The sequence below is a fragment of the Oncorhynchus masou genome, chromosome 22 (genome assembly GCF_036934945.1).
Source record: "Oncorhynchus masou masou isolate Uvic2021 chromosome 22, UVic_Omas_1.1, whole genome shotgun sequence".
NCBI classification, from domain to species: Eukaryota; Metazoa; Chordata; class Actinopteri; order Salmoniformes; family Salmonidae; genus Oncorhynchus; species Oncorhynchus masou.
The window spans coordinates 36724258-36745100 of record NC_088233.1 but is presented as its reverse complement, the minus strand read 5'-3'; the positions used below and the strand labels follow the sequence as shown (position 1 = coordinate 36745100).

The 20843-nt window shown below is 48.1% G+C and overlaps 1 protein-coding gene across 2 annotated transcripts in view; it reads left to right on the top strand.

Moving 5' to 3' along the window:
• Window positions 1–20843, top strand: part of LOC135509424 (zinc finger protein 423-like) — a 154993-nt gene that overhangs the window by 25243 nt on the left and 108907 nt on the right. For both annotated transcript variants that reach the window (XM_064930072.1, XM_064930073.1), the window contains exons 2-3: window positions 2495–2557; window positions 13972–14178. In XM_064930072.1, the coding sequence (XP_064786144.1) occupies window positions 2495–2557; window positions 13972–14178 (270 nt within the window). The remainder of the gene's footprint in view (window positions 1–2494; window positions 2558–13971; window positions 14179–20843) is intronic.

Genomic DNA, 20843 nt, shown 5'->3' with positions numbered 1-20843 from the left:
TCTCTATCCTCCGCTGGCTGTATGTTTCTGGTCATGTGGGCTAGGTCTCGCCCGCAGGACCAATCTCTCCGGGAAACATCTGTATCCCGTCCTGTGTCCACATCTCAAGGGCCAAGGGCCAAGGGCCAAGCCCCAAACCCCGGTCCGTCAGCACTGGCATTCCCCTCCTTTTCCCCGTCCCTTACCTTGCCTCCAACAAGACGTTGTATGGTTCAGTGTATAGTGTGAGCATCTGCATTGCCTCTGAACTCTATCCCAATGATTGCCTTCTGCATTCTTAAATGTAGTGGAATGGAATCTATGGAATCTAAATTAAGGTTAGAAAGCAACATAATCGAGCAACATTTGGAGATAAATCCTTCCAGGAAAGCCCAGACCAATCAATAGGTGTCTGTAATCTCCCCAATCTCTAAATGAGTTTTTTTTTAAACCGGTAATGATCCGGTCTGCTTCCATCAGAGATGGAGTTTTTTCTGAATTTACACCCAGTGTACTATAGCTCTGTGTGGGAGGCTGGGGCGTGGTAGTGTCCCGAGCTTCACTTGTTTTAGCTGGGGAGTTGTGTGTACAGTTGTGTGTGTGTGGATGGGGTTGCTGTGTGCTGTTGCCTGCAGGTAGCTGAGTGCAGTAGTACTGGGTAGTTGTGTTTGTAGAAAGAACCATCTCACCACCTCTACCCTGCTCTGCTCTCCTCTCTGCCTGACTACACTTTAATATTCCCCCTCTAATGAAGCGCTAAATGGAGGATGAGTAGAGCTCTGATTGGGTGTAATTTAGTGCTTTACCTCCTCTGCTGGGAAAACGGTGTCTTTTAGGAATGAACAGGTCCACTGCAGGGTAGACTATTTAAAGAAGATCAACTGACTATAGACTTTGACCGCCGTTTGTATTGGATCTGGCCTGTGTTATGACACAGTGGGGTTTAGACTGTGTCCTTGTTCCTGAGAAAATGCCTCATTGGGCATGACAAATTAGATTTTTCCCCCCCAAATAGTATAATTCCTGTATATGACAGTCCAAATAGTGCCTTGAATCCCTCCCTGAGCACCTGATGTATGAGCCATAGGCTGCAGACAATACCTGGTGTTCAGTAAATGTCCTCTAGGAGGATCTAAGAGCAGTCTGGGCCCGTAACTGCTACAGTCCTAATGGGACATTGGTCCAGATCCAGCCCATAGTTTCACCCAAACACGCCTGAAGAGTGATCTCTCCTCAGAAACACCCAGAGAGAAGTAACTCTGAGTCTTCTGTACTATGGGAAAACTCTATGAATGGTGAAAAGGTACTAAGAGACACTGCTCAAGCTCTGCCATTTGGCAGCTCAGATTCTCTCTCGACAGTCCTGGCTAGCTCAGGGAAGAGAAAGAGAAATAGAGAGGAATAGTGAGAGATGAAGAGAGATGTTATGGTGCAGGACCAGAGTTGACCCTAGTCTTCCAGGGGCTTGGGAGCCTGCTGGGTTTTAGCTCTAGGCCATCAGCAACAAGGCCAGTCCTCTTGGAGTCTGGCCGACACACTGGTCCCAACTCTGGATATCTGGATCGCACTCATGAAATGAACATGGGATGGTTGAAGAATGGAAAACAGGGTCTGTTGCCCTTGGCTTTGTTGGGGAATATGAAATACAGTGTTTCTGGTCTGGTGAGGAGGCCACTCTGACCACCCTGCTGAGTTCTGCCTGGACAAACCAAGAGCATGAGGGGAAAATGGACTGGCCACTGCTTGGTCCAATCTGCACACTCAGACCATGAAGAGGAGTGTGTTATTTTTTCTGGAATGGGTCTGTTAGTATTTTGGTGTGGAATAAGCTTTTTATTTTTCCTCAACTTTATTTCAACTTCGGTGGGGAATTCACACATTAACAAAAAAACTCCATCTCTACGTACTAGCTCTGGGACTTTTACCACCTCCTCTCGCTAATAAAGAAAACAGTTTGGACAGTTTGTTTTCGTGGCTTCTACTAGACTGTTGTTGGCCCATACCCTGGGCCATGGGGTTGAGGGGAAGGAGGGGGGGGTCCTCATTGTGTCCTGACTACTGCCATTTCCTGTTTGTGTGCCAGCGGTGCTTCCTTCCTCTGCAGTGCCCAGGAAAACCTTCAACACACCTTCCTGTTCTGATCTGGTTTCTGTTGTTACATATCTCACACCTCTGAAATTAGGACATCAAAACAAGGAGAACACATTCCCAGTCACTCAGGGTGGGTAGACAGACAGACAGACAGACAGACAGACAGACAGACAGACAGACAGACAGACAGACAGACAGACAGACAGACAGACGGCCTTTGATGTTTTCTCCCATCCAACCACCCAGCTAATGAATGATTGAACACTTGTTTTGAGGTCTACCGTTTGTGTTTTTAAGGCATTGTCATGTAGATTAAGAGGAACCAACAAAATGATGTAGTCCTAAAGAGACAGTATGTATATCTAAGCATCCCTCTCTTTTGTCTTTATCTCCTCCTCCTCTCTCTCCCTCCCCATCTCTCTAGCGGTAGAAGAAGGCGAGTCGTCGGAGTTTGCAGGGAACTGGGATTCATCGTCTGTCCAAACAGGTATCTGCTTTGTTGTTCGGAAGTGTGCAGCCTGCCAGGCAGCTGTCAGATCTGCGACACAGATTAGATTCTATATGTCACATTCCAGGTCCACCGCCAGACTACCCACTGAATCAGAATCTTTAATATCCATTCCACATGGCCCAGAATGTTCTGCTCTGAGGGAGAGGGGGATGAGAGAGGGAGATATGGCATGAGGGAGAGAGAGCTTTTCACAGGACGCTAATGTCCAGGCCTGCATGTGAGAGCAGACAGGACTCTGGGGCTCCAGCAGTCTCACATCCTGTTTGAGGTTTTGGTGGTAAAGTAGCTGCACTGAATCAACTCCCCTGTCCTCCCTCCCTCCCAGCTTGCTTTATCCAGCTATTCACATAGGGCCTATAGCACAGCAGTGGGATGGTTTCCTGATGGGCCCAAATAGCATCATGGTGATTGCAATCAAGATCATTTGTTAAGGATTCCATTTGATTAATGCATGGCACCCACTTCAATGTCCTTTACATGCAGTGCAGACCCACAGTCACAGCCATGGAGTCATTGGTATGGCTGTACCTGGAGATGATGCAGCAGATAAATGGACCCATTTTTATAGAACACGGTATGAGGATGGTGACTGACTGATTATGGTGACATGTTGGCCTCTAGTCTTTGAGTCAGCCCAACATTATGAAGGAGAATATTTATTCTGTTATTTTACAGCAGTGAGAGATAAGAGAGCTGAATGTTCTTTATCTAAACGGTGCTCTCTCTCTGCCCTCCTTCTCTCCCTCCCTCACTCTGTCGATTCTTCTGGGAGGGGGAATTGGAAAGTGAGGCCCTGAGGGTGTGATGAGGTAGGGGCTTCTGGTGGGGGGTTGGGGGTGCTGACTGAGGTCCTGGGTGGCTGGAAAGTGCTTTATGTGTGAGATACAGCAGGAAGGGGAGTCCCAGTGCTCTCACTAGCTCTGCTCTCTTCCTCCCTGCTGTTTCTCTTCACCTCTTCCCCCCACACACACAGACAATCTCGCTCTATCATCTCTCTCTTGTGTTTGTTTGTGCTCCTGTGTTCAGGCTCAGGGGGGCTGCCCGCCATTTCTTATTTAAAAATCTAAAAAACCTTCCTTCCCTTTATTCCCTGGGAGATGATGTCGACAAGGACACTGGCAGGCTTTTACTGGTATTAAATTCAAATATTTTTCCTTCCCTTCTCTGGAAAATGTGTGTCGAGTTTGGAAAGAGCAGCGGGGGGGGTTGAGGGACGAGCACCCCCCCCCCACCCCTGAGGGCCCCTTTGGTCTGTCCCACAGGAGGTGCCTGCCTAACCCCTCCTCTCCACATCCCACCCTCCACCCCAGCCTCCTTGAGACAGAAAAACAACACATCCCTCCCTGGCCCAGAGGGGGAGAAACGGAAAAGAGAAAAGACAGAAAATGAGCCAGGTCTGACACTGTAGACCAAGAGGGGGAAACGGTGGAAAGCATGGAGAGGACGAGTGAGATTGAGTGAGGAAGCGAGAGGGGGGGGGTTTGGATAGTAGTACAGACGTTTGTCATTTCTGTGGAAGGAGGATGAGGGGCCGTTAGTGGTGATGTTTTAATAAGTGCCACTAGAGCTGTGGAGTTCAGCCTTGTTTTGCTGGCTTTCTGTTGGAAAGATCCCACTGCTTCAGTGTCTGATAGAGATCACCAGGGTTAAGCACACAACACATGCTCAAATCAAATTGTATTTGTCACATACTTCATAAACAACAGGTGTGGACAAACAACGAAATGCTTAAAAGGCCCTTCGCAACAATGCAGAGAGAAAAACATGGAGAAATAATAGAAAAGTAATAACAGGTAATAATAAATACACAATGAGTAGCGATAACTTGGCTATATACACGCTATGCTACAGGCTGAATTTTTGCGAGGTGACGGTTTCTCCATGACCTCTTACATACACAATCAATGCAGACACACACACTGCACCCTGTCCATGTGGACTGTGATTCATGGTGGAAAAAGTAGTCTCATATCCCTGAGCAAAGGGCCGATAAGGGGCTGTAATGGACCTGAATTAGATTATTTCATTCATTTCCTCCCACAGCCATTGGCTGGCCGTTGCATCAGCGACACCAATGAGAAGGGCCTTCCCCCCCCCCCCCCCGGCCCTGCCATTACACCATTGGGCTGTGGGTGTTGTCTGTGACCTCACTACTGAACAGTATGGTGTTCTCGCTATAGGAACAGTACGGTGTTCTCGCTATAGGAACAGTACGGTGTTCTCGCTATAGGAACAGTATGGTGTTCTCGCTACGGTGTTCTCGCTATAGGAACAGTATGGTGTTCTCGCTATAGGAACAGTTAGGAACAGAATGGTGTTCTCTATAGGAACACTATAGGAACAGTATGGTGTTCTCGCTATAGGAACAGAATGGTGTTCTCGCTATAGGAACAGAATGGTGTTCTCGCTATAGGAACAGTATGGTGTTCTCGCTATAGGAACAGTATGGTGTTCTCGCTATAGGAACAGAATGGTGTTCTCGCTATAGGAACAGAATGGTGTTCTCGCTGTAGGAACAGAATGGTGTTCTCGCTGTTCTCGCTGTAGGAACAGAATGGTGTTCTCGCTATAGGAACAGTATGGTGTTCTCGCTATAGGAACAGTATGGTGTTCTCGCTATAGGAACAGTATGGTGTTCTCGCTATAGGAACAGTATGGTGTTCTCGCTGTAGGAACAGAATGGTGATCTCGCTATTGGTGCTCTTGCCAGAGGAACAGAATGGTGTTCTCGCTATAGGAACAGTATGGTCTTCTCGCTATAGGAACAGTATGGTATGGTGTTCTTCAGTATGGTGTTCTCGCTATAGGAACAGTATGGTGTGCTATAGGAACAGTTGGTGTTCTCGCTATAGGAACAGTATGGTGTTCTCGCTATAGGAACAGTATGGTGTTCTCGCTATAGGAACAGTATGGTGTTCTCGCTATAGGAACAGTATGGTGTTCTCGCTATAGGAACAGTGTGGTGTTCTCGCTATAGGAACAGTGTGGTGTTCTCGCTATAGGAACAGTGTGGTGTTCTCGCTATAGGAACAGTGTGGTGTTCTCGCTATAGGAACAGAATGGAACAGTATGTGTCTCGCTATAGGAACAGTGATAGGAACAGAATGGTGTTCTCGCTATAGGAACAGAATGGTGTTCTCGCTATAGGAACAGAATGGTGTTCTCGCTATAGGAACAGAATGGTGTTCTCGCTATAGGAACAGTATGGTGTTCTCGCTATAGGAACAGTATGGTGTTCTCGCTATAGGAACAGAATGGTGTTCTCGCAGTAACAGTATGGTGTTCTCGCTAGGAACAGAATGGTGTTCTCGCTAGGAACAGAATGGTGTTCTCGCTATAGGAACAGAATGGTGTTCTCGCTATAGGAACAGAATGGTGTTCTCGCTAGAGGAACAGAATGGTGTTCTCGCTATAGGAACAGAATGGTGTTCTCGCTATAGGAACAGTATGGTGTTCTCGCTAGAGGAACAGAATGGTGTTCTCGCTATAGGAACAGTATGGTGTTCTCGCTATAGGAACAGTGTGGTGTTCTCGCTATAGGAACAGTGTGGTGTTCTCGCTATAGGAACAGTATAGTGTAAGGACAGTGCAGCAGACAGAGATGCTAAATGAGAAGCTAACATTACAGTCACCAAAGGCATAAGCATCACATGCACCCATTTTTAGAAGAAAAAAGTTTCTAGAAAGACTTTTGTTAGTGAAAACATATCAGACTTCCAATCCAACATTCAGGGATTCAATTAGTTTAAAAAACCACGTGTGCTGTAATTTGGAGGATGTTTCCACGATAGTTTGAAGGTTTTGTGTGTTGTTTGTGTGTTATGTCTGTATATTTGTTGGGTTATAGTGTGTGTGTTGTTTTGATTCCAGGATGTCCCTTTAACAGTGTGTGTTGGATCACTCCACTGTCTCTCTCTCTCTGCAAAGTGAGATGTCAGTCAGTCTCGTGGCTGTGCACGCTTTCAGTCCCCTCCGGGCTCCAACCTGAGTGTGCGCCAGCCGTCCGGGGGAAAGAATGTACTGGTTTTATTTTTCCCCTTGAAAGGAGAGGAGGAGGAGGAGGAGGAGGAGGAGAAGAAGGTATTTCAAGGGGCAGACTGAGACACAGGAGGACAGCCCTCCTTTCTGTCCTCGCTAACTAATGTAGACTAGAGGACAGTTTGAAAAAGAGGACACGTGTCTCTCTCTCATTTGTCTCCCTCTTCCTTTTTTCTCTCACCATCTCCCTATATAAACCTCTGGAGGTCCATAATATATTTTTTAATTTCCCCAAGGCAACGACAGGAAAACAGTTTTAATGTGCGAGGAGGAGGTGTGTGCTAGCGTGTGTGTGTGAAGCCACGGGCTGGAACAGGTGATGGCATTGGTGAGCAGCTGTCAGGCTGTTTGTGTGTGATTTAATTCGCTCCCTTCCATGACACTCCTTTTGGTTTTCATCAGCCTCTCTGGGTGGAGGGGCTGGTGTTGGGTGCTGCGCTCCCCTGCCTCCCTGCCTCTCTTGGGGGGGGGGGGGGGGTAGAGACACACTGAGCCTGGTACACAGTGCTTCTGCTGGCTCCCTAGGGGGAGCCCTGTATTTTGAAAAAAAAAAGTTGGCAGAGGACAGGGGAGCTGTGGAGAGAGGCCTGCTTTAAATAGGTCCCCCTGTTTACTGGAAGAAGGAGAGGGCTCCCCAGAGAGACGGGGGGGGGGGGGGGGCTGCGTCCGGCTGCACCTGCTCAGCCTGTGTCTGTGTCCCATACCCCAGTCCGTTTGATAGTACCCATACTGGACGCACCTGACAGCCTAGAGGCCAGTTCAGGAGGTTCACAGATTCATACAACATTGTACAAATGGTAAATAACCTTTTCTCACACTGTAAACCCAGTGATCCTACCATGGTGATTAGCGGTGGCTATTTTAAGGGCACAAAGTGTTACATTTTTTCCTGAACAGTGAGAGCCACATGCCTTGGTCACTCAGAATATTCCATACATGTTTTTTTCACTCCATAAATAGTTTTGACCTTCTTCTTGAAACATTTACCAGGCATAGTGAATACAATGGTACAGTTGAAGTCGGAAGTTTACATAGACTTCAGCCAAGAAGCCAAAAATATAGACCTCCACGTGTCTTGTTCATCCTTGGGAGCAATTTCCAAACGCCTGAATGTACCACGCTCACCATGAGACCACGCAGCCGTCATACCGCTCAGGAAGGAGATTAGTTCTCCTAGAGATGAACGTACTTTGGTGCGAGAAGTGTAAATCAATCCCAGAACAACAGCAAAGGACCTTGTGAAGATGCTGGAGGAAACAGGTGCGCAAGTATCTATATCCACAGTAAAACGCTCAGCAAGGAAGAAGCCACTGCTCCAAAACCATCATAAAAAAGCCAGACTACGGTTTGCAACTGCACATGGGGACAAAGATCATACTTTTTGGAGAAATGTCCTCTGGTCTGATGAAACAAAAATAGAACTGTTTGGCCATAATGACCATCGTTATGTTTGGTTGGAAAAAGGGGGAGGCTTGCAAGCCGAAGAACATCATCCCAACGGTGAAGCACGGGGGGGGGGGCAGCCTCATGTTGTGAGGGTGCTTTGCTGCAGCAGGGACTGGTGCACTTCACAAAATAGATGGCATCATGAGGGAGGAAAAGGATGTGGACATATTGAAACAACATCTCAAGACATCAGTCAGGAAGTTGAAGCTTGGTTGCAAATGGGTCTTCCAGATGGGCAATGACCCCAAGCATACTTCCAAAGTTGTGGCAAAATGGCTTAAGGACAACAAAGTCAATGTATTGGAGTGGCCATCATAAAGCCCTGACCTCAATCCTATAGATAATGTGTGGGCAGAACTGAAAAAGCGTGTGTGAGCAAGGAGGCCTACAAACCTGACTCCGTTACACCAGCTCTGTCAGGAGGAATGGGTCAAAATTCACCCAACTTTTTGTGGGAAGCTTGTGGAAGGCTACCCTAAACGTTTGACCAAAGTTAAACAATTTCAAGGCAATGCTACCAAATACTAATTGAGTGTATGTAAACTTCGGACCCACTGGGAATGTGAGGAAAGAAATAAAAGCTGAAATAAATAATGCTACCTACTATTATTCTGACATTTCATGTTCTTAAAATAAAGTGGTGATCCTAACTGACCTAAGACGGGGAATTTTCACTAGGATTTAATGTCAGGAATTGTGAAAAACTGAGTTTAAATGTATTTGACTAAGGTGTATGTAAACTTCTGACTTCAACTGCATGTACTTCACCAGGCCTGTTTTTCTTACTGTCTATGTGCTGTACCTGACTCAGTGAAGTGGAGCATTCCTTCTGAATCCCCTCTCAAACATACTCCGCTAGAGCTATTTGCAGTCCATCCATGTTTTACTTCACTTGGCTGCCGCTGGTTGCTTTGAATGTTTGTGTGCTGTGGAGAGTTGAAAGGCAGCCTTGTACTCTTGTTGTTTTTTATAAAAACACTGGTTTTGTGGAACTTGGAGCTCGTATTTTTCTAACTCCCAGGCAGGCTGGATAGTGATGGCGGTGGAGTGGTGTACTGGGCCGTGTTTGGGCGACCCAGGGCCAGGTGTCCTGCAGATTTACGCCTCTCTTAGCGCAAGTGTGTCCCAAACAGGCCTCCGTCCTGGCTCACAGCACTGCTCCAACACCTAGTCCTGACTCTGTGCTCCATCCGCTCATACAGTTTATTTCTCTCTCTCTTTCTCCCTCTCACTCACTCATTCACTCTCTCTGAGGACTCCAATAAAGTGTCTGTATTCTGTTTGCGGTATGCCTGTATTCTCCCTCTGTGTAGAGTACGATCAAGTTCCACTTCCGTTGCGTGCCCACTGTATGAGTAATAGGAAACTGCTCTGCCTCCAGAGGTCAGGACATTGGGACTGGAACTAGCCAGGGGGATCGTAACGAGCTTCACTTTAAATGTCAAAACTCAAAAGGCACTTAAATGTAGGTTTTGGTTCTGAGCATTTTGAGCGGAGGGGAGGGAGAGTCTCTGAACATTCCCAGACATTTGACTAGTATTGCAGTTCAGATGGTGTTTATTCCCAGTCAAATAATATTTGTTAAGCTGATTATAAGAGGTGAGAGTAGATCTCTCTACCTCCGTGTACATCTAAGATGGGGATCGCTGTACTCTGATGGTGCAGTGAGGGAGGGAGAAAGAGAGACTCTCTGTCTTTGCTGTTGCCTTTGTCTTGTCTCCCCCGTCGCATGCCTGGCGGTGTCCATTAAGCCCACATCGCCCAGCTCCTAATTATTTCCACATCTCACGTTGGAGCTTTGCACCGTTAAAACAGGAGGAAAAAAACATATCAACCTAACGAGCGGTAATTAGCGGGTCCCAGCAAGGCGGGCCTCTCCTCGGCAACACCACTGCTCTGTGGATTCTGTTAATTCACTTCTCTTCATCTAATTACCCCACACAAACATGTCTGTTTGCCTTTCCTCTGAGAGGGAGCAAGAGCGGGAGAGGGGCATTATCTACAAACATTAGACACCCTCCTCCCTCTCATAAACACACACAATCTGAGGCTTCATCAGCAGATATGAAAAGTCTGACCTTATTCATGAGGAAATAATTTGTTTAATAAAATCTGAAAGTACACTTGCCAACGAGCGAATGATTACTCTTAGCATACTGTATCTCCATAGCATTAAAGCGAATTGAAATAAAGACAATTACTGATAATTACAGTATATTGTAAGAGTATTACTTTGAGCACAGCCTGCTGGTATGCAGTGATTCCTTTCCCCTCTACAACCAGGAAGTGCCAGTCCAGTTGTAGGTGTTAATAGGGAAGGGTTAAGATGACCATCCTATCATTACTGTAGGACCATGTTCTCACCCTGTTAACTCCACTGGTCTCTTCTTAAATGTGCATCTCTTCTCCAAGTGTTTCTCCACTTTCCCCATCTTCTCTTTCTGACCATGACCCCATCATCTGTCCCAGGTTATTTTTGTATTTTTTGGGGGCGGGGGGATATATGGAGATTGTACATTTTCTCAGCCCAAAATAAGTATGTGAATAGTCTGCCAAATTGTATTTTTAAATACTTATTTCAAATAGTCTTTTCGAATACCTAGGTGAACTGCATGGGAGTGTATTCGAGTCAATGTATTTGAGTATTTTAAATACTTTCCAAGTTTATTTCCAAATACATTTTACATTTAACTACTTGTCTTTTCAAATAAAAAGTATCTGAATACTTACTCCCAATGTATGTGAAAGTAATTGAGATATTTGAAAAAGTTTTTGAATGCAAGTCTGGTGCGTGTTTGTGTATGCGAGTTAATTTTATCTGACTGTGTGTGTGTGTATGTAAATGTCTGTGCGTGTGTACTATGTGTTTGTGTAAATGTGTGTATGAGTGTTTGTTTTTTGTTTGTTTTTTGCCTCTTGGCGTGGTGACGGTCTGTGACTCAGAGATAATGGCTCTCCGCAGAGTGGGGGACAGGAGCTCCAGCTGGCACAGGGAGACATGACGTGTGCTGCTGGGATTACCACTGCACGCCATGCAGACCCTGCCTGTGTCCCCAACTCTCCTCCACCCCTGGAAGCCCTAGGCCCTCATTAAGTGTCCCTACTCTGGATGGGATACCGGGGAGTGGGGCAGCCAGGAGTGGACTATTAAATGAGGGATAAAACAAACATATGAAAGCAAAAGTAGAGGAGGAGAGGGGGTATATGATAATGTAATGGGATCAGTTAAAACTGCCTTTGTGAGGGTAAAATCTGTTCTTGGGTAGATATTGTTGTTTTATGCTGACAGTGGTCATGAGCATTGAGTTTAAACGACACGTATTTTAAGATGAAACGCATCAATCATTATCCCCACAACTATCTTGTCAGAATACCCGCTGGCAACTGCCATGCCTGCCTAACAGAGAAAGGCGTTTGACCTACGACCTTATTAACCTCACACAGGCATGTCATTTGTGTTTGCTACATGATATCTAGGAACATTATCGTTTACTATTTGCAGAGGAAAACTGGCCACTAGCAGGGCTGTCATTGCATTAACCATTGACAGAGCACTGTGCATGTTTAGCTCTCCAACCTAGCAGACAGGTAGGCAGAAAGCAGGCTGTCTGGATGAGAAATATGGTCTCTCAGAATATATCTGGGGGCATAAAGAGGCCTTGTTCATCTGAATGGCCATTTAGAAATCATTAGTCTCCTTGGACACCACTTCCAACGTAAGCCCTCATTTCATTTTGGTTTCCTCCCCTCAAATTGAATTATGTTTGAAAACACTCTGCGCGTCTCAAACGACTCTGCAGAGCCTTATTAGTAATGACCTCAGCACACATTACGGCACATCTAGGTGTGCGTGCGTCTGGTTGGCTAATATTGTAGTGTGTTTTGTCTTTGCCTGTGAGGACAGTGTTGCTGTGTGAATGATAACATTCAACTATAGGACTTTATCTTCGATATGGTGCCAGTGTTGGACTTTACAACTGTGCAGTAGTGTTTAGCTGTAAACCCTCTCCTAACCATTGTGAGTCCTATTACAGTGGTGTGGTCTACACCAGGTAGAGAAGCCAGCTCACTACGTTGACTGGTATCCCGTCACCTCGCCCGAAAAACGACTCTACGCCAATCAGGACCATTATCTTCTCATCTCCTTCTTCCAGATAAATAGTGTGCTCTGTGTTCATCAGGGCCACTGCTGGAGCTGCAGTGGGTACAGCTGGGGTGCGCACCACCACCGTATCAATCTTCCCCAGTAGCAGGCACATCCAGGGAGGCCTAATGACGGAGGCAGCAGCACTGTGTAGAAGGCCTCTAAATGAAGTGTGCTCCGGACCCCCCCCCTGAGACCCCCTCCTCCATCAGAGATTTGAAAGGCTTACTGGATGAGAGGGGGCTGCTGTAGAGTGGGGGTGGTGGGGGGCTGAGGAGGGGTTGTTGGATGGCATGGGGCGCCCCCCCCCCCACACACACACACACACACACACCAAACACCCTCCCAACCGTGCCAGGCACTCTCATCCTCTCCTCTTCCTCCTGCCGAGCCCCATCCATCTCCCTGAGCCCTGTGGAGAAGAGGGAAGGAGAGATGGGGGGGAAAAGAGGAGGAGGAGAGGTGGAGAGGGGAAGAGCAAGGTCCCATCTGGCTCCTCCCTTGTTGTCATGGTAGCCGGTTGTGCTGGCATGTACTGGAGTTGGCAGTACCCATACCTCTGGCGTGAGGGCACCTGGGGGAATGACGGTGTGTGTGTGTACACATGCATGTATTAATGTTAGTTTGATTGTGCATTCATGTGTGTGCATGTGTTTGACTGCTAATATGCATTTCCTCTGTCATGGATGAAACATTGTTTAAGGCGCATATCAATGAATATGTGGGTATGTTCATGTCTAGATGTGGAAAGGTGCCTGTGTCTTTGTGACTGCAGTGTAGGACTGTGTCCGTGTAGCATCAGTTAGGGGCCACTCTCCTCCCTGTCCAGACGGTGCTCTCACCACTGGACAGATGGCCATAACCCTCCCTCCCACTCCTTTCCCCCCTAAATGCTCCATTCATCCCTCCATCCATTCATCCCACCATCCACCCTCTGCATCTCTCCCCGAGAGGACGAGTGTGGAATTAGAGCACCTCCACACACAGTCTCTATCTCCCTGATCCAGCCCAGACACTCTCTCTCTCTCCCTACCTAAGTTGTGCTGTGGGGCTGGGGTCATGGGCCAGAGCCCATTACCAGCAGCAGAATGGCGGGCGGGCAGAGCGCTGGGCACTGCCAAATCAAAGCTTTGGAGTGCAGGAATGGCCTCCTCCTGCTCTCCTCTGATTGCACAAGTCCACCATGATTAGACAGGATGTGGAGCCTTAGGGAGCCAGCCAGCAAAACCACCCCCACTCCCTCTCCATCTCTCTCTCCCTTTACCACCCTCCTCTTCTGCACTGACATTCCCCATCTCTCTTTCTTTCTCTCTGTCCCTTTCCCTCCCTCCCTCCTCAGTCTCCAGTCCTTTTGGAACAGAGCGTTTAATGTGATAATAAGGTGTGAAAATGGAGCCACAATGGTGGAGGGAGGATTGTGGAGGCTGATTTTTCCACTGGTCCTCCTCTCTGCCATGAGTGGCAGCGTGGGCACACAGGCTGGCATGAGTCATCTCCCTCCAGAGCCCTGAGTCCTTATACACCCTCTAATGCCACCTCACATAGACTCTCCATTAGAGAGCCCACACAGGGCATGTGACCAGGGACATCTTTAGTATGAGATGGACTTGAAATAGTGCTTGTCCCGTTCAATTGCTGGTACAAATGGACTCAATCAAAAAATAATCTATTACCTCTGACCAATCTCCAGTAGATCAGTAGTTCCGGCTGTATGAGTCACATGCTGGTACTCAGTTTCCCTCTCTCTGTGTTTTTGTCCCAGATGTTCCTGCTGCGTTGGACCGCGAGGCGGCGAGGAAGGAGCGGCGTGCAGCCCTAGAGGATGGGGACCACAGTGTCACCAGCCATGACGACCGCATTGGGGATGATGACCTGGACGATGAGTCCATCTTCACCTGCGACAACTGCCAGCAGGACTTTGAGTGTCTGGCGAAGCTGACTGACCACCGCACCAACCACTGCCCCGCAGGTAAGACATCATACGCACACTGAGATTAATACACTACACTGCAGGTAAGATAAACACAGGGTGGGCTACATCCACAAACAGTTATTTTGGGGCCAGGGGACTCGGGTTGTTACCACCTTTCAGTTCAATCAATCCAATACCTTGAGTAGTATTTAAAGCTACATTATGTAACGTTTTGGGGGAGCTGACCAAATTCACATAGAAATGTGACCTTAGATATGTCATTCATATAGAAATCAAGTCTAAGAAGAAAGGTAGATCTGTCCTATGTGCTCTATTTCTATGCTTCCCGTTCTTACATTCTGTTTTTGCGTCTTTTACTTTCGGTTTTGTACACCAGCTTCAATCCGCTGAAAATACAAACATTTTTGTTATGGAAAATATATTTCACAGCGGTTTAAATGGTACAATGATTCTCCACACTATACTTGGTTGTTTTGTCACAAACTGAAATTGGGCGAATTACAGTACCAGTCAAAAGTTTTGACACACCTACTCATTTAAGGGTTTTTCTTTTTGTACTATTTTCTACATTGTAGAATAATAGTGAAGACAAACTATGAAATAACACATATGGAATCATGTAGTAACCAAAAAAGTGTTTCACATCACAATATATTTTAGATTCTTCAAAGTAGCCACCCTTTGCTTTGATGACAGCTTTGCACACTCTTGGCATTCTCTCAACCAGCTTCACCTGGAATGCTTTTCCTACAGTCTTGAAGGAGTTCCCACATGCTGAGCACTTGTTGGCTACTTTTCCTTCAGTCTGCGGTCCAACTCATCCCAAACCATCTCAATTGGGTTGAGGTCAGGTGATTGTGGAGGCCAGGTCATCTGATGCAGCACTCCATCACTCTCTTTCTTGGTAAAATTGCACTTGCACAGCCTGGAGGTGTGTTGGGTCATTGTCCTGTTGAAAAACAAATTATAGTCCCACTAAGTGCAAAACAGATGGGATGGTGTATTGCTGCGTTAGCCATGCTGGTTGTGTGCCTTGAATTCTAAATAAATCAGACAGTGTCGCCAGCAATGCACCTCCACACCATCACACCACCTCCTCCATGCTTCACGGTGGGAACCACACATGTGGAGATCATCCGTTCACCTACTCTGCTCCCCAGAAAGACATGGCGGTTGGAACCAGAAATCTCAAATTTGGACTCATCAGACCGAAGTGTCAGGATTTGGCCAGGGTTGTTCGTTGTTGGTCACTAGATGCCCCCATTGTGCTTTTTGTCCTTATGTTTTTCCCTTGTTCCCCATTATTATTTGCACCTGTGTCTCGTTTCCCCTGAGTGTATTTAAACCCTTAGTTTCCCTCTGTTCTGTGCTCTGTGTTTGTATGTTAGCACCCTGCCCTAGTGTTCTGTGTGCTCTTGTCGATTCCGGGTGACGTTCTTGTGGTATTCTGTTTTTTGTTTATTTTTGGTGAGTTTCTTTTGAGTTCTTTTGTGTTTTACCTACCACCTTTTGGATTTGCCATTTTTGTATTTTAGGATTTTTTCTTTATTAAATTACACCGTCTTAAGTACTGCTGTGTCTGCCTCATCTTCTGGGTTCTGCTGTCTATTCGTGGCTCAGTTGGTTAAGTGACTGTTTCTCACTCCGGAGACCCAGGTTCGAAACCGGGTCCTGACAGAAACACAGAGCCAAAAATGAACCCAGAGGCAGCCAGTTCCCAGGACCTTTTTGCCACGCTGTCCCACCACCAGGAGACTGTCCAACGCCACGAAGCCGCCCTGGTTCAGCAAGAGGCCTTAATGGCTAGACATTCTCATCTTCTGTCGGAGATGCTGACTTCCATTAAGCAAATATCTGATCGACTTACCCCGGCAACAGTTCCCGTCCCAGTACCTCAAGTTCACGTACCCATGGCAGTTAACCCCCTGGCTGAACCTCGTCTTCCACCTCCCCAACGGTTCTCAGGTGATCCAAGTGCTTGTAAAGGGTTTCTCACTCAATGTTCTCTCTCCTTTGAGCTGCAACCCTCGTCGTTTCCCACCGACCGGTCTAAGATCGCATATATCATCACCCTGCTGTCGGGAAAAGCCCTGGCCTGGGCTACTGCTGTGTGGGATGCCCATAGTTCCTGCTGTGCCAGCTACTCTGCCTTTGCTGAGGAATTCAAACGAGTGTTTCAAGGCCCAAGCAGTGGTTCTGACTCAGCCAAACAGCTCCTGACTCTCCATCAAGGTTGGCGCAGCGTGACGGACTATGCCATCCAGTTCCGCACGGTGGCAGCAGCGAGTGGCTGGAACAACGAGGCGCTCACGGTGTGCTTTCTGAAAGGCCTTTCCGACACTATCCAAGATGAACTGGCCACTCGGGAACCTCCGGACAATCTCGAGTCCCTGATCAAGTTGGCCTCACGCATTGACCAGCGTCTGAGAGAGAGAGAACTCAACCGTAGACCTCTAGCTCCTATCAGTCCCAGCTCCGAGTCCCCACCTTTATCATCACTGGCTCCACCGGAACCCATGCAGATTGGACGCATCTCCCAGGCTGAGAGAGACCGCCGGATGAGGGAGCGACGCTGTCTATATTGCGGCAAACCGGGCCATTTCCGTTCCACGTGTCCCGGGCTCCAGGGAAACGCTCTGTCCCGTACAGACCGGGGGAACTGTAACGGGAAACATAACCTCCTCCCATCCGTCCAACTCCCGTCTGCTCATTCCAGTCACCCTCTCCTGGGACAACCACAAGCTTCACCTTCAAGCCTTGGTAGACTCTGGAGCCGCAGGTAACTTCATGGATGGTGTCTGGGCGAAGGAGAATGGCGTTCCCTCTGAACTTCTAAGTGACCCCATGAGGGTTACTACATTGGATGGAAGCCCTTTGGGATCTAGACTTGTCACTCATGTCACTACCTCCTTGAGACTTTCAGTTTCACAACACCAGGAATTGATGAACTTTCATTTGATCTCCTGTTCCGAGTTCCCTCTCGTCCTTGGATACCCCTGGCTTCACAGCCATAACCCTCACATCGACTGGTCTGTGGGCACTATCAAGCAGTGGGGTCCTACGTGCCAAGCTACTTGTATTTTCCAGAATTCCCCGAGTTCTACTCCCGAGTCTTTAGAATCCATCGACCTGACCCGAGTTCCCGAGTGTTACCATGACCTCAAACTGGTGTTTAGCAAACAGAGGGCCACCATGCTACCACCCCATAGATCTTACGATTGCCCCATCGACCTGTTTCCGGGCACTTGCCCCCCAGGGGTCGGATCTTTTCCCTATCTCCACCCGAACGAGCTGCTATGGATACCTACATCAAGGACTCTCTGGAAGCAGGCCTCATGCGTCCATCAACCTCCCCGGCGGGAGCAGGGTTTTTCTTTGTGGCCAAGAAAGATGGTGGGTTACGTCCTTGCATCGACTACCGGGGACTCAATGACATAACCGTCCGTAACCGTTACCCGCTACCCCTTATGGCCACAGCCTTCGAGCTGCTCCAGGAAGCAGTTGTTTTCACTAAGCTTGACCTGCGGAACGCATACCATCTTGTGCGGATCAGACCTGGTGACGAGTGGAAGACCGCTTTCAACACGCCTACTGGTCACTATGAATACTTGGTGATGCCCTTCGGCCTGACCAACGCCCCAGCGGTGTTCCAAGCGCTCATAAACGATGTGCTTAGGGATATGCTTAACATATTTGTGTTCGTTTACTTGGATGACATCCTCATCTTTTCGAGCTCCCTTCAAGAACACACTAAGCATGTCAGACAAGTACTCAAACGCCTCCTGGACAGCCATCTGTACGTTAAGCCGGAAAAATGTGAGTTCCATTCATCCCGAGTACAATTCCTGGGATTTGTAGTGGAACCCGGTCGAATCCAAATGGACCCTAGGAAGGTAGGGGCGGTAGCGGATTGGCCCAACCCAAATCCGTTAAGGATGTTCAGCGTTTCCTGGGCTTCACAAACTTTTACCGCAAGTTCATCAAGAACTTCAGTTTGGTGGCAGCTCCTCTCTCAGCTTTAACCAAAGGTGGCAAAGCAAGGTTTTTTTGGGGAAGAGAAGCTGAGACGGCCTTCCAAGGACTCAAGCAGCGCATCCTCTCTGCTCCCATCCTGATACTACCGACTACGGATGAACCATTTGTGGTGGAGGTAGACGCATCAGAGGTTGGTGTTGGAGCTGTCCTGTCTCAGAGGGGTGAAGACAAGAAGCTTCATCCGTGCGCTTTCTTCTCACACCGGCTTACCCCGACTGAGAGGAACTACGATGTGGGGGATCGTGAACTCCTAGCGGTTAAGATGGCATTGAAGGAATGGAGACACTGGCTCGAGGGGGCTTCTCACCCGTTTCAATTGCTTACGTACCACAAAAATCTGGAGTATATCCAGCAGGCGAAGCGATTGAACTCTAGACAAGCTAGATGGTCTCTTTTCTTCAATCGATTCCAGTTTATCCTCACCTATCGGCCCGGGTCGAAGAATCTCAAACCGGATGCCCTGTCCCGAGTCTACGCTCCTGCCATTCGAGATGACACGGACATGTCTGTCCTTCCTGCTGCTAAGATTGTGGCTCCGATCTCGTGGCAAGTTGAGGATACCGTGAGACGTGCTCAAGCTAGCGAACCGGACCCTAAAGGAGGCCCTGCCAATCGGTTGTTTGTCCCCAAGGCAGTGAGGACTCAGGTCCTTCTGTGGGGGCACTCCTCTCGCCTCACCTGTCATCCGGGCGTAGGTCGCACCTTGGAGTTCATCCAGCGTAAGTTCTGGTGGCCTACCATAAGAGAAGACGTTGCCACTTTCGTCAATGCCTGCCCCGTGTGCTGCCAGGGCAAATCTTCTCACCTCCGCCCTCAAGGACTCCTTCACCCTTTACCTGTTCCCCACAGACCCTGGTCCCATATCTCATTGGACTTTATTACTGGACTTCCTCCATCCCATGGCAATACTACTATCCTAGTCATAATCGACAGGTTTTCAAAGGCGGCCAGGTTCGTCCCTGTCAATTAATCATGTGTTCCGAGTCTTCGGCATTCCTCAAGATGTGGTTTCTGACAGAGGTCCCCAGTTCGCCTCAAGGTTTTGGAAGGCCTTCTGCCAACTCATGGGGGCTTCTGCCAGTCTATCTTCAGGGTACCATCCGGAGTCCAACGGCCAAACTGAGAGGATGAATCAAGAGCTGGAAACCACCCTCCGATGTATGACTCGTGACAACCCGTCCACATGGTCATCCTTTATTGTTTGGGCCGAATATGCGCACAACACCTTGCGCTCCTCCTCCACTGGTATGTCCCCGCACGAGTGTCAGTTTGGCTATGCTCCTCCATTGTTCCCGGACCAGGAGGCAGAAGTCAGAGTGCCTTCAGCCTTGAGGCTCGTCAGACGCTGTCGGCTTATGTGGAGGAAGACCCGTCTTAATCTGATGCGTTCCTCACAGAGGTATCAACAACAAGCCAACAGATGTCGCCGTCCCGGGCCTACCCTGCGCCCCGGCCAGAGAGTCTGGCTCTCCACAAGAGACTTACCTCTACGGGTGGAGTCTCGCAAGCTGTCCCAAAAATACATCGGTCCCTTCAAGGTTGCCAGGAGAGTTAACCCAGTTTCTTATCGCCTACACTTACCCAGATCCCTTAAGATTAATCCCACATTTCATGTGTCTTTGTTAAAACCTGTTGTTTTTCTCCCCTTGTCCCGGCAGACAGACCTCCCCTCCGCCTCGTGTCATTGGAGGCCAGCCGGCTTATACCATCCACCGGATACTGGATTCCCGCCGGGTGCAGCGGTCCTGGCAGTATCTGGTGGACTGGGAAGGCTACGGTCCTGAGGAGCGCTCCTGGGTTCCTGCCAAAGACATCCTGGACCCTGACCTCATTCGTCAGTTCAGGGTCCTCCACCCTGAGAGAGCTGGTGGGAACGTCAGGAGCCGTTCCTAAGGGGGGGGATTCTGTCAGGATTTGGCCAGGGTTGTTCCAGTTGTTGGTCACTAGATGCCCCCATTGTGCTTTTTGTCCTTATGTTTTTCCCTTGTTCCCCATTATTATTTGCACCTGTGTCTCGTTTCCCCTGAGTGTATTTAAACCCTTAGTTTCCCTCTGTTCTGTGCTCTGTGTTTGTATGTTAGCACCCTGCCCTAGTGTTCTGTGTGCTCTTGTCGATTCCGGGTGACGTTCTTGTGGTATTCTGTTTTTTGTTTATTTTTGGTGAGTTTCTTTTGAGTTCTTTTGTGTTTTACCTACCACCTTTTGGATTTGCCATTTTTGTATTTTAGGATTTTTTCTTTATTAAATTACACCGTCTTAAGTACTGCTGTGTCTGCCTCATCTTCTGGGTTCTGCTGTCTATTCGTGGCTCAGTTGGTTAAGTGACTGTTTCTCACTCCGGAGACCCAGGTTCGAAACCGGGTCCTGACACGAAGGACAGATTTCCACCAGTCTAATGTCCATTGCTTGTGTGTCTTGGCCCATGCAAGTCTCTTCTTCTTATTGGTGTCCTTTAGTAGTGGTTTATTTGCAGCAATTCAACCATGAATGCCTGATCCACACAGTCTCCTTTGAACAGTTGATGCTGAGATGTGTCTGTTACTTGAATTCTGTGAAACATTTATTTGGGCTGCAATTTCTAAGGCTGGTAACTCTAATGAACTTATCCTCTGCAGCAGAGGTAACTCTGGGTCTTACTTTCCTGTGGCGGTCCTCATGAGAGCCAG